This window comes from Phascolarctos cinereus, unplaced genomic scaffold, assembly GCF_003287225.1.
Source record: "Phascolarctos cinereus isolate Bilbo 61053 unplaced genomic scaffold, phaCin_HiC Scaffold_3;HRSCAF=262, whole genome shotgun sequence".
NCBI classification, from domain to species: Eukaryota; Metazoa; Chordata; class Mammalia; order Diprotodontia; family Phascolarctidae; genus Phascolarctos; species Phascolarctos cinereus.
In genome coordinates this window covers 141185182-141199320 of record NW_027555736.1, presented here as the reverse complement: position 1 = coordinate 141199320, position 14139 = coordinate 141185182, and the positions used below count along the sequence as shown (strand labels likewise).

General features: G+C 41.3%; 1 protein-coding gene across 2 annotated transcripts; it reads left to right on the top strand.

Moving 5' to 3' along the window:
• The first annotated feature begins 12067 nt into the window (after positions 1-12067).
• On the top strand, positions 12068-13905 carry LOC110195774 (C2 calcium-dependent domain-containing protein 4B-like). Of its 2 annotated transcripts, none has more exons than XM_020968674.2 (2): positions 12068-12251; positions 12456-13905. In XM_020968674.2, exon 2 carries the CDS (start codon positions 12497-12499, stop codon positions 13796-13798), a length of 1302 nt encoding a protein of 433 aa, XP_020824333.1. In that variant the 5' UTR covers positions 12068-12251; positions 12456-12496; the 3' UTR covers positions 13799-13905. The 2 variants fall into 2 exon arrangements, with proteins under 2 accessions (XP_020824333.1, XP_020824332.1); XM_020968673.2 differs by having other exon boundaries at positions 12069-12251; positions 12487-13905.
• Positions 13906-14139: the final 234 nt, after the last annotated feature.

Genomic DNA, 14139 nt, shown 5'->3' with positions numbered 1-14139 from the left:
CTTCAAATGAGGTTGTGAAAAATTGGACAGGACTGAAAAACGACTGAACTGAACTGACCCCAGACAAGTCACTTAACTACTGTTTGCCTCAGTTTCCTAAACTGTAAAATGACCCATAATAATAGCACCTACCTCACAGGATTGTTGTGAGGCTCAAATAACATAATATTTATAAAGCATTTAGCACAGTACCTGGCACATAGCTGGTGCTTATAAATGCTTGTTCTCTTCCCTTTTTCTTCCTTGGGAATGAAAAAAAGTAGTATTGGTCCTATTGAACAATTTCTGAGAAATCATGGCCCTTTAATTAGTCAATGATCAAGCCAGGACTAGAATATTATTTTCCAAGCCCCTAGTTTACTATTCCAAAGATCACTAACTCTTAAAGCTGCTTTGATGTTTGATGGTTCCTAAAGCTAAGCATCAAGTGAGTGAATCAGGGGCTGACATTTCTAATTCCAGCTGAGCCAAAAGACAAATGGCTCTGCAGTCAGGGGTAGGTATAAAGCAACCAGGGAAATAACTCAGGAGATTGGTTTGGCTGGAGGGCCAGCAGGTGGCAATTCTTGCACAAACTTAGGCTGCTGCTTTATGGAAATGCGGACTTAAACATTTGAGAAAACATAATGTGTAGAAATGCAAAGTGACTCAGAAAAAACCCCATAACTGTTTTTCCATGTTGATTTTGAATAAAGTTTAGTAAACCAGAGTAAACAGATGAGTGGAGGCAGGGGTATGCCGGTAAATGTTTAACAACTGGCTCTTAGGCGAAAAAAATGCACCCATGACACACTTGGGAGTTTAATCTCCATTATTAACATTTTTTTTTATTACTTTCTTAAGTCTAGACAATGAACAAAACAATACATCAAGCTCTGGCTCCAGCACAACTCTGGGAATAGGAAAAATATATGTTAAATGAATTTAATTTATAGATGATTCCATCCAGGTCTGAATAGTTTATGTTTCTATCTATGTACAAGATGCTAGGGATTTGATTACAAAAAAGAAGAAAAAAGGGGAAAAAAGCCTTTTTTTCAAGGAGCTAACATACATGTGGAAGAATATTCAGAGTAAATATACAATGAATAGAAGGTATTTTACTGAAAAGTAGTTTAGGGAGGGAGGGAATTAACAACTGGAGGGAAGCAGGAAAGGCTTCATGTAGAAGATAGTATTTGAGCTGAATCTTGAAGGAAGAGAGAAATTCTATGAGAGATAAGCAGGGAGTAAATCTGAAGCATGAGAGAAGGCCAGTGCTAAGGTAAAGAGATAGGAGGCAGAATTCTGTGAGTGAAGAACAGTGAGAAGGCCAGTTAGTCTGGATCTGAGAGTCTGGGAAGGGGAAAATGTTTAATAGGACTAGAAAGATGGGATGGGGCCAAGTAGTGAAAGGATTTAAAAACCAAACAGTAGAATTTATTTTTTTTCCTTAGGGGTAATAGGGAGCTTCTAGAATTTATTGAGGAGTGGATTGACATTGGATAGAGCACCAGCCGTGGAGTCAGGAGGACCTGAATTCAAATCCAGAATCAAACACTTACTAGCTGTGTGACCCTGGGTAAACCACTTAACCCTGGGAGGGAGGGAAGGAGAGGGAGAGAGAGAGAGAGACAGAGAGAGAGAGAGAGAGAGAGAGAGAGAGAGAGAGAGAGAGAGAGAGAGAGAGAGAGAGAGAGAGAGAGAGAAGCAGACTGACATGGTCAGAACTGCACTTAAGGAAAGTTACTTTGCCAGCTATGTGGAGTATGGATTTGAATACAGAGAAATTTGAAGCAAGAACACCATTTAGGAGACCATTGCAAAAGTCTGAGTAAGAAGTGATAATAACCTGAACTAAGGGGATAGCTGCGTAAGTAGAAAAAAAAAGGATTGGATGTGAGAGATATTGTAGAAATAGAAATAGCACGACTTGGCAGTCTAGGGTGAGAAAGAGTGAGGAAAACAGTAAAGTTAATCTGGACTGAGAAAGAGAGAGGATAACAGTGAAGTTATATGCTTGGGAGGCTGGGAGGATTGTGGTGCCTTCTATAGAAATTAAGTTTAGACAACAGGTGGGTTTGGAGAGAAGGATAATGAGTTCTGTTTTGGACATAATGAGTTTGAGATATCATGGGGACATCCAGTTTGAAATGCTCAATAGACAATTAATGATGTAGAGCAATTATCTTTTTTTCCCTATTCTACCATGTTATGGAAATGCTTGTTTTATTTCTTATGTTCAGAATAAAATAAATTTTTTAAAAATGATGTAGGGCTAGAAAATAGAGGAAAGATTGGGACTGGAGATATAGCTCTGTGAGTCTGTATCAATAAGAATTAAAGTCCACCTTCTTCTAAGGAGTGGTGACCATCTGACCAATGTGAAGTCCCAAAGTAACTCTTTTAAGTAGATTTTTACCTAACAGCAAAGGGAAAAAAAACTTTAGTTGTCAATTAGCTAGCTTTCCAGAATTACCAATAGGTGGCAGACTTTGTCAATTTATGGCAATGCTGTCCAATGCATGAATTGAAGAGAGATAACCAAGAAAATGATGGTGACTGTGGCTTTAAAAAAAAAAATCAGCGAATCAAGATAGGATTCAGTAAAGAAATGATGTTCACTATTAAAGATATATAATTTGAGCATTCAGAAAACATGATTCTCTATTAAACCGTTCACCAGCCTAATCATTGTAGTATACAATTGATTTTTGTTAGAAGTATTATTTAAAAGATCAGTTTGGAAAGCCATTAAATATGGGTTTAAGACTTGAAATATAGGAAAATACTTGAGGAGGCTTGTTAGAAACCCTAATATTTTAACTCTAAGTTTAATCCTAACTATACAAAGTTGTTTGTTTTGTTTTAAAGAAAATGTTATACACTGAGAAGAGAAGAAATTAGATGTAGAAACTGAAAGAGCTATGAACATTGTCATAGGAATAGAAACAAAAACTAATCTGGTTCCCTCTTATAGTGTTTATAGACTAAATAGCAGGTGGGGTGGATCCCGAGAGTGAATGCCATTCAGGCTAGTGTTTTAGAAAGAGAATAGAATAAATGGGAAACCAGAGAAAACATAAGTTGGGTTGTTGTTCAAAGAGACATTAAAATAAATCAGTAACCAACAAGGATCAAGCAGAAGGTCAGAGCCCAAGACCAATACCATTTGTTTTCTAAGACAGCTATGTGGTAATGGTACAAGTCATTATCTTGCTAGTCACCAGCATCCATCAAACTAAACAAAAATCACATCAATTACTTGTTGTAAGATAAAAACATTGTAGTAAATCATTTGCACAAGACAAATGTGCCTACATGCTAAATTTTCAAAGAACATTTCTTTAGCTAGAGGAGGTTCTAGCGGCATTGTCTTCAAAGCATGTGATCTGGGTTGAATGGGGCATTGAGGCTTCTGATAAGACATGCCCAGCAGGAGAGACCATATTACCTTTCTCAGAGATAGAATGAAAACTGAACTACAGTGCGTTTCATCTTTTTGTTCCTCAAGGGTGAAATTGCATGGATAATCTAAATGATTAAGGAAGGCTTACTGAAATGGATGAAGATTCATTTGACAAATATTGAGCGAGTACCTACTATGCGTGTTGCATTCTTCCAACACAGATTGTGGGATGCAAAAGATGCATAACACATGCTCCCTTCATTTAAGCAACTTACAGCATAATTGGTAAGATGACAGACACATGAGACAGCTAAATAACAATGTAAGGCAGGCCTTGCTTAAGTGCCCAAAATGAACATGGCAGATAATATGCATGTGTGCTCCATGCTATTCAGAGAAAGGAAAGATCAATGGAGGAATGGGAGGGGGAAAGGGACTTTAGTAAGGCCTTGAATGTAATTAAATAATTAAAGGGAAAAGTTTAAGACTTCAAAGTCAGTGTCTCAAATGCTCAATGAAACACTTAGCTAAAATTTCTTTGGGCTTTTTAGTAGTGTTTAATGGTTTCCAAAAGTATTAACAAAAATTTACATTCTTCATACTTTTCCTGGGTATCTAGCCATGATACATTTCCCAGGCTGGATTCTAGTATGAATGGATTCCCTGGGATTAGAAAATGGGACTCACTTGGGGAACGGGGGAGGTGAGGGATGGGAGTAGGAAGCTGACTGTCCAGTAAACTCATGGGTTTTTCCCTCCAGGAAAGTACAATCCACAGGTAGCAGCAGAAGATCTGAAATCTATATAGGTTTCTAGAAGAGGAAGGATAAATGAGGGATTCACTGAATGATGGGGAGTTGGCTTCTGAGCAACCTCAAGTTCATTTCACTTCTGAAGGGAGTCCAAACCACAAGGTGGTGCTATGAGTATGGGAGATTTCAGGACCCTGAAGGAAGATAGGACTTATTAGAAAGCGAAGAGAATGATGCTGGTTTTTTATGGCTACTGTGAGTCCTTTGTGTGTTTTCAGTATTTTTCTTTGAGGTGTAATAAAAGCTGTTTCATATCTTTTAGATGCATTTGTTACTTTGAGTCCTTGTACTAACTCTGAGGACTCTGTAATCCATACCCAATTTAGATGCAAAAAATATTTGAATTGTATTTTGATATTTTCCAGAGGCTTCTGAGAATAGGGGGCAATACAAGTAAAAGAGAAAATGATTTTGGGATGCCAATCCAAATAGTCTATGTGGAACAAGTTCTTGGAGCCCCTGTACTTGGATTACATTAATGATTGTGAAATAAGTAACACTTAGAGAAAACCTTTTACTTGTTTGTATTTTATGTAGCCAAGTATGGGATCCAAAAAACATCATGCGTTTTTCAGAAAGATAGTGAATGTCATTAAGTAGGATAAAGAATATTCTAAAAGCACAACTTTAGAAACTAAACTTGGTATCATCCCCAAAATTTAACATATATAAGTTTCATCAAAATGATGAATGTCATGTCAAAGAAAGCAAGTAGCTGAAACACAGTTTATCATGAATGAAGAGAGAGAATTGACATGGATAGCAAAAAGGGGTAAGTGAAGGAAAAGCATGATGGTAGGAGTAACTATAAATGGCAGTATACCCAGAAGGAAGCACAGTGAATTCTCATAAAAATTAATCATTTCAAAAATTTTCACAAGGACCACTTTGTTATATTTTGCATAAAAAGATATCTTTTTAGTAATTTTTTTTAAATTAACAAGTCAAGTGATAATCAATGATCTCTCATAGGATCTTAAGAAGACCACATCAAGAGAGAAACTGAACTATGTTGGAGCCTACTAGTTTTGGACTTTATATTAGACCAGACAGTTATTTGGAAAGATAAATTTACTGAGTAATAGTGTTAATTCAATAAACATGTATGTGGAATTAAATAAGTAGTCTATAGTTCTTTAAAGATCTCTGAGTATGGGGCAAGAGTTAATTTTCAAAAACTTCATTCATACATGTTTTCCAAATATTATACTTTTCAAAAGTAAATATAGACAATGTATTCTGGCAAACTTCAAACACATTTCAATTTCTTTGTGATGAACTTTATTCTAAAAGTAATCATTTATCTATCCTTGTTATTTAGGGAGGCCACAACTGCTGCAATTTCCTCAATTCTCAGGAAATGTAAATATCCAGCAAGTAGTTGACTGGTAGGAAGAATCATTTATTTGGTTTCCTTGCAAATTCTAAGGACCTCATCTTTGCCTAAAGGCCTTTACAAGAGCACCCAGGGTGTTCTCTTTTCCACCGTCTCTCTTCTTCTGAGGCAAACTTAACCGATCCTCTCTTTGTCTAAGCATCTAAGTGACTTTACCCAAGTCACATCATTTTCCTAAGATATGGTCCTCTTCACAAACATTTGACAAGCTAAGCTTGGCCCTTGTATCTGCTGCTTCGGAAGTTTCATGTTAAAAATAGGGATTGTCGTGTGAACTTGGAGAGTGGACTTTGCCTTGGGTTGAATTAATTTGATGTGATGGGAATACTACTCGTTTCATGATTTCTGGGTTTTCTCTTGGTTGGCAGGGGGAAGGGAAGTTTTTAAATGATTAGGCAAGAATAGACTTTAAGAATAAATAATAATAACAAATAATAATTCTTTAAGAGTAGACTTTAACATCTACCATGCCATTGGATTGGGCTGAGATGGAGCCTGAGATTATAAATAGCGAATGAACTTGATTCACCTTACTGAAGTTGTTGGATCCAAAAATTAATGGCAAACTACTGGGGGTGGATGGGGGTATTAGACTGGAAAGAGTCAGGAACTTAGGTAACTGCAGTTAAATAGATGCATTGAAACTTTAGGAACCTTACTTGGCTGTGTACTTTCTACACTTGTATGGTTCCTTTTATCCTTTTACACAAATTCTAGAGAAAGTATTCATTAGAGTATAGAATGTGTAGCTTCAAGAGGACAGAATGACAGAAGCACATGCCAAACTATAGGGCGTCCAGCTGTATAGTGAGATCAACTGAAGAAGGGCAAACAGATACTTAGCAATCAAGTGTGGCACATCTCTGAACTCCGAGACCAAGGAAGTATCTGGGAGCCAATCAGGAAAGGCTAGTGTAGCACAAGGAGTGGCAGTGGGCCCTACATGTGTAGGGAGGGGTCCACATATGGTGAGAGGCTATTCTTGTATGTTGTGCACCTAGAAGGGAGGCAGAACAGACATTGATAGCCTCGTCTCCCTCTACCCTTCTCCAAGGGAGACTTTCATTCTTGCTGGGAGGAGAAACAGGGGCCACTTGGCTCTTCTCAGGGGGAGAGAAGATGCCAGACTAGAGTTCTATCTATCTGCTCCCTTAAATATTGTTTGCCTAGGGGATATGATCAGGTTCTAACTAGTTTTTCATTACTTTGTCATTTTGTGGGGAAGGAGGACACCAAGCTCTGTATCCAAGGCTTGATGGCTTTCCCACCTAATCCCAGTTCCACAATGAACACACTTAAAGAATAATAAAGAAGTCCATTTATCCAAACTGTAACAAAACAAATCAAAGAATATATACAAAGGTCACTATATACCACATAATACAGAGTGAAGGAACTCTCCCACTGGGAATGAGCTAACTTAGCTCAACCAAGAGAGTGTTCTTGCTCTCACCCAAGGGGAAACTCCTTGAAGTCACTAGAATAGGGACATAATGGAGACTGCCAGTCCCTTTCATGTCTTCCTGGAGTCTTTTCCTTCAGCAACCTGAAGTGGGGTTGGCCTCTTCTGTCTTCTCTCTTGAAGATGGAACCAGGAGTACCCAACTTGAAGACGTGAAAAGTCTCTAAAGGAGAGCTGGCTGAGAACTGAAGCTCTTCTGCTCTCAACAACTCTGCCTCACCCCTCACACAGGGCAAGGCCTTTATCTCTACCAATGAGAATCCAATACCAATGGGCTTTAAGATAGAGATTACACCAGAAAATAGTGAGAGTGTCCTGGGATTCCACGTAACTTATAGGTTGATAGATTCAGAGCTGGAAGCTTCTAGTCCCAAAACATTCCTCTTCCTCAGTCTTACATATGAGGAAACTGACTTTCTGAGACTAGCAGAGAATCTTAGGTATGATTTCTCCTCATACTACCCTCTCCAAACATGAATCTCCTTCAAATAGTCTCTCTTGAATTTGTTTATTTTTGGTATTTATGCAGTCTGTTGTTTTGTTGTTGAGTTGTTCAGTCATGTTCCACTCTTTGTGACCCCATGGACCATAGGATGCCAGGCCCTTCTATCCTCTACTAACTCTCAAAGTCTGTCCAAATTCACGTTTGCTGTTTCCATGACACTATCTATCCATCTCCTCCTCTGCCGTCCCCTTTTCCTTTTGCCTTCAATCTTTTCCAACATCAGGGTCTTTTCCAATGAATCCTGTCTTCTCATTATGTGGCCAAAAGTATTTAAGCTTCAGTTTCAGTATTTGACCTTCCAGTGAATAACTTGAATTAATTTCTTCAGGTATTATTAGCTATTTATGCATTTGTTCCATGTTTATTCTTTATTACTCCAGGTAAGTCCTCTTCATGTCCAACCTTGTCAAATTTGGATAATAAATCCCCAAAAGTCAAGGATCATGTCCATGTGGCTTATTCTCTTCTGTGTCTAGCACAGTACTATGTGCCAAATAAATGCTTTCTTAATAATAACTATTATTATTATTACAGCTTGCATTTATATAGTCTTTTAAGTTTGCAAGGTTCTTTAGCACAATATCTCATTTTATGTTCAACAAACATGTGAATTAGTTGTTATTGTTAGCATTTCACAGATAAAGAAACTGAGACTCAGAGGTCAGGTAACTTACCCAGGTTAGTGCCAGTCAAGAGCTGACCCTGTCTTCTTGAGTCAAATCTGGCACTCTATTCAAAATATCCTGATGATTATATGCTGTTAACATATTTAAGCAAATCATTAAGTTGGTAATGACTGTGATCCCATGACTCTTTGTAGGCTCCTTAAGAGTGAGAACTATTTTTCATTTTAGAGTTAGATCCCTGGTACCTAGCACAGTTACAAGTGCATACCAGGTAAGTCATAAATTCCTCTTGCAACTTAACCACCCAGATAGTGCTCAGGTCAGTTTAGAGGGAAGTGTCCTTGAGTAGCTTGTTTGAAATGCAATATTCTGAAACTGTGAATAGCATAGAAAAGGTTAAAGGACACCAGAAAATTCTGAAAGAGTTAGAGTTTGGGAAATAACTAAGTCACTGAATCGTTGCTAATGTTCCTCTTGTAGTAAAGCCACAGATATTATTTATGTTCCTATCTTGCTTCCAGTGTGATTTAAGAATAGGAGGAGTAAAACCTTTAAATTCTTCTCTAGTTATGGCTTTGCCTGTGACAGTTAGGTTTGTCCCAACTGTTAAATCATTTTAGTTCCCTTTACCATAGTTTTTCTCTTTTGTAGACTAAAAAGAATATGACTTAAGATGTATGACAAGTTAATGGTTTTTTTGGAAATGTATTAAAAGTTGGAAAAATACTATGAATAATGTGGATTAATCTAAAGTTAGGCAGGGTGGAGGGAAGCACACTTAGAAAGAGTTGCTATGATAAACTTGGTTCAATTTCTTAGCCTCCAGGTTGCATGTTAGTGGACTGGGAAGACGAAATAGCCATACATTTATTATATAGCATGGGCAGCTAAGTGGCAGAGTGGACAGAGTGCCAGGCCTGGAGTCTGGAGGACCTGAGTTCAAATTTAGGCTTAGATACTTATTAACTATGCGGCCCTAGGCAAATCCCAATCCCATTTGCCTCAGTTTCCTGCTCTATAAAATGAGCTGGAGAAGGAAATGGCAAATCACTCCAGTATCTTTGCTAAGAAAACCCTAAATGAGGTCATGAAAAGTTGGATGCAATTAAAATGACTCAACAACTATATGGCATGAGTTAGTGGCCATATGTCAGTCATTAAAGGGAACTAATGACTTCTCCAGATCGAGATTAATGTGACATGATCTAAAACCTGGTTAATGACAGGAGACACTCTCTAGTTTCTCCATTCCCAAATTATTTTTTATATAGCTGGCAAAAATCTCCTCAATATGCAGGCATCATTATGTTGCTCCTCCTGAATATGTCACTCCTCTACTCAAAAGACTTCAGTAGCTCTCCATTGCTTGATAAAATCTTTGGTTTTTGGAAGGGTCTTAGAGGGCACTGAGTCTAGTCCTCTCGTTTTAAAAATGAAGAAACTAAAGCTTGGAGAGATTAAATGACTTGCGCAAGGTCACACAGGTAGAAAGAGCTAAGATTTGACCTCTGGTACTTTGAAATCCAATGCTCTTTCTTTTATACCAAGGTATCTTCCCACAAGTGTCTTGCCCTGGCATCTAGGGCCTTCTACAATCTGGCTCTGCCCTATTTTGTGGCCTCATTTCCCTCTTCCCTCCTTTACCTTTTCCTCTATGTATTAGCTAAACTGGATTGCTTGTTCACTAATTCCTTGTATTCCCATCAGTTGTTCCACATGCCTCAACAGTATTCTCTCCACATTTCTACTCCCTAAAATCTTTCTTTTCCTTTCAAGGCCTAGTTCAGGTGTCACTTCTGGAATAAAGTCTCCAAATCCCAGTAGATGAAAGTGATCTCTCCCTCCTCATGAGCATTATAAGATTATAGCACTTTAAGATTCTCCTTTTCTTCAGACTCATTTGTATATGTTTTATCCTGCCTCCTCCCTACAGTAGTTAATAATCCTAAGAGTGGAACCGTTATTCTTTTTTTGTTGTTGTTTTGTTCTGTTTTTTTTGGGGGGGGTTTTGGTGAGGCAATTGGGGTTAAGTGACTTGCCCAGGGTCACATGGCTAATGCGTGTTATGTGTCTGAGACCAGATTTGAACTCAGGTCCTCCTGACTCCAGGGCCGGTGCTCTATCCACTGTGCTACTTAGCTGCCCCCGGAACTGTTATTCTTCATCTTATCCTCAGGGTTTACTTAACACAGTGTCTAATATGAAGCTGGTGCATCCTCAAGAGGAGGTGACTTCCCTTTTACTAAAGATCTGCAAACAAAGGTTGCATGACCATTTCTTGGGGATATTGTAGAAGAGAGTTTCAGTTTTAATGTATTATACTAGATAGTCTCCAAGGTCCTTTCAAATTCTAAGTGCCCAAGCTACCAGTAGCCACATGAAAAAATACTCCAAATCACTAATAGAGAAATGCAAAATAAAGCAACTCTAAGGTTCTACCTCATACCCAATAGATTAGCAAAGTTGACAAAAAAAAAAAGAAAAGAAAATGACAAATGTTTGAGAGGCTGTGGGAAAACAGGCACATTGACGCACTGTTGATAGAGCTGTGAATGGGTCCAACAATTCTAGAAGCAATTTGGAATTAGGCCAAAAGGTCAATAAGCTGTACTTGCCCTTCTACCCAGTGAATATCACTAGTAGTCCATTAGCCCTAAAGAAATCAAAGAAAGAGGAAAAGGTCCATATGTACAAAAATATTTACAGTAGCTCTTTTTGTAGTGGCAAAGAACTGGAAACTAAGGTGGTAGCCATTAATTGTTGGAGGACTGAACAAATTATGGTTATATTAATATAATGGAATACTATTGTTGTATAAGAAATGATGAAGGGGGTGGTTTCAGAGGAGCCAGGGAAGATTTATATGTACTGACACAAAGTAAGCAGAACAAGAGCAATTTATGCTATAATAATATTGTAAAGAGGAACAATTCTGAGAAACTCAAGAGCTCTGATCAAAGATATGATCAACCATGATTCCAACAGACCAAGGAAGACTCCTGCCCACAGGGACAGCTAGGTGGCAACGGATAGAGCACCAGCCCTGACGTCAGGAGGTCAAATCTGACTTCAAACTAAATACTTGACATTTACTAGCTGTGTGACCTTGGGCAAGTCATTTAACCCCAATTGCCTTTAAAAAAAAACCCTGCCCACCCTCATGAAAATGAGATGTTGGACTAATATGCAGAATAAGGGGCCACATGGGAATTTGTTTTGCTTGATTATGCTTATTGATATAAGGGTTCCTTCCTGCCTGTCTTTGCTCTTTTCTTTCCTTTCCTTCTTTCTTCTTCTTTTTTTTCCAGTGGGTAGGGGGGTAGTGGGAGAGGAAAATGCTTTTGGTAACTGAAAAAAATTTTAAAAGTTATTTTGAAAATTCTGAGGTTGCTGATTCTGCTCAATGGATGTTTGTATTAGGGAGGGTGGAGGGAAGCTGGCTTTGACAGTTACCGGAATAAACTGTAATCAATTTCTGGGTCTCAGGGGTTGTACTGTAGCACAATTGGGCGTGTAATTTTATCTGAAGCATGAAGAGAACTCTGTCCATTTCCTATTTCCTTGCTCTCCCTCACTCTCTCCATATGCCAGGAAATTTGCTAGGGCGTGTCTCTCCCTTTCCAGGGATGGTGGGGAATTCAGCAACTACTAATTATTCCTAATCTGTGACTGGAAAACCTATCCTTTTAAAGAAACTTTGAAAGTTTTCTCTTCCGGGATGAAGATAACAACTCCTTTCCCCAAAACAGTTCAGAGACAGCTGCTATTCAGCTGCCAAGAATTTGCACCTCAGCGGCCTAGAGAGCATTATCCCTCAGCTGGCCTCTCTGGTGAGGTAAGAGGCGGAGTTGGCCGGCTTTTTTCCTGCTGTATCCGCTCATCCAAGGTCTCCATTGGGTAAGGCCCTTTGGGGCCAGGATATAAGAGAACGGATCAGTTGTCCCTCACTCCAGTGCTGAAGCAAAAGTCCCAAGCCGCAACCTCTTAAAACGGACCAGTGAGCAGCAGTTCAGTAGTCAAAGCTACAGGTGACTGGAGGGAGGAAACATTGAGTTTTAAAAGGTAACTGGTTCAATATTGAGAAAGTATTTACCTGAGCATGTTTGGGTGGGTGGGGGAATACACGCATACATTTGTTTCTGAGTGTGTCTGCTCAGAGACAGTGAGTTCAGGAGTTTTTGTTAGTCGAATGGAACAGTGGGGGAAGGGGACGCAGTTGTCTATCTCTGGAGAAGGAAGCTCACACCACATCTCTTTCTTCAATAGAAATATTTCCAATCTTCCCTCCCTGCCTTAGAGTCGGGGAAATGCGATTTTTAGAGAAACTACGCGACTCCACGGGAGTGAGCACGGCCCTGGAGCCCGAGAAGGCAGCTGTGGATTTCGTGTCCAAGAGCCCGGCAGTGTCTCCGTTCTGCAACGTGCTCACTCCGGGGCGCATCCCGGCTTTCTGCATCCCACCCCGGCTACCTTCCCACGCCGTTCCTGCTTTCCAGCCTCTTGACTCCTCTACCTCCACTCCCCGACGTTGCACTGTGGAACCTGACATGTGGTCTCACAGTCAGAACTCAAGCAGCAGCACTGGGCAGGTGGCGCTGCGGCCAGCGCTTGTGGGAGCCAGGAAGGACCCAGACCTCACCGACTGGGACCCGCGCTCGCAGGCTGCCCTCTCGCTGCCGCACCTGCCGCGCCGGCCGACCTCGTATGGCTTCTGCGCGCTGCTGGAGAGCCCGAATACCCGCCGCAAGGAATCCCTCTTCCTCGGGGGCTCTGCAGCCACTGCCGCCCTTGTCCTGCAGTCCCCGCGGCCTCGGGCTCACACCTACTGCGGTGGCGGCGGCACCAACGCTTCCTATAACCCACGTGGGCAGAGGGGCATGCCAGGCGGCCCCGACACTGCCTCTTCCTCCTCTGTCAGCTCATCCCCCTGCGCTTCCCCGCGGTCCCGGGACGCTCCCGCCCCTTGCTCCCGGAGCCGTCCGCGCTATCGCCGCCTCCTTCAGGCCCCGGACTCGCTCTTTGGCCGGGCGCTGCGAGTTAGTGGGAGCCGCGTTCTGGCCCGGGCCCGCTCAGTCTCCAGCGCTGAAGATGATGATGAGGACTATGATGCCGTCCGGGACGCAGGTCGCGTCACCCTGCCAGCCACCTGCCAGCCCGACTCTGCTCGGGCACGGGCTCCATCCCCAACCCCGTCCCCATCCCCTCTGGGCCCACAGCAGGAACGCCTGGAGGTCGAGACCACCGTGGCCCTGGACCACGACGGCGGGGCCCTGCACTTGGCGACCAAGTACTGTCCGGTGTCCCGGCGGCTGCGCATCCGCCTGCTCAGAGCCGAGGGTCTCTACAGCCGCACCACTGAGCCGGGGGCCATCGGCTGCAGAGTCAGCTTCACCTTGGTACCTCCCGGCAAGACGCGCAAACAACGCAGCGCCGTGGTCCGGCGGAGCCGAAATCCAGTCTTTAACGAGGACTTCTTTTTCGACGGATTGTCGGAGGACGACCTGCGGCGCACAGCTGTGAGGGTCAAGGCCGAGAACAAGGGCCGGGGCCTGGAGCGGGACCGTTTGCTGGGCCAGGGAGAGTTGGAGCTGAGATCCATACTTCTCTGACAGTGGCCCAGCTTCACTCCTCCATTCCTGGTGCTTTCTGTTAACCCCAGGAGGCCTGGGCCCTGGCAGCTATTTTGTAAAAAGAAATAAAGTTTTATTTATTTTTACGCAAATATTTTTTCTAATTTAGAATTTAGCTATTAGAAACATGTCTCTAAATGGGCTTTCATGTTAAAGGAAACAAAAGTCATTCAACTGATTTCTACTAACATAACCAATTCATAGCATTCTGAGTCATTTTTAATATCCAAACAGGAAAGGACTGGTTTTGAGTGTAGTACTGGGCGGTGGGGGTGGGGGAAACAGTGTTCCCCATTTCTAGATAATGACCTCCCTGCAGG

Coding starts and splice junctions, on each gene's coding strand:
- LOC110195774 (XM_020968674.2), top strand. CDS start 12,497: ATGCGATTTTTAGAGAAACTACGCGACTCCACGGGAGTGAGCACGGCC.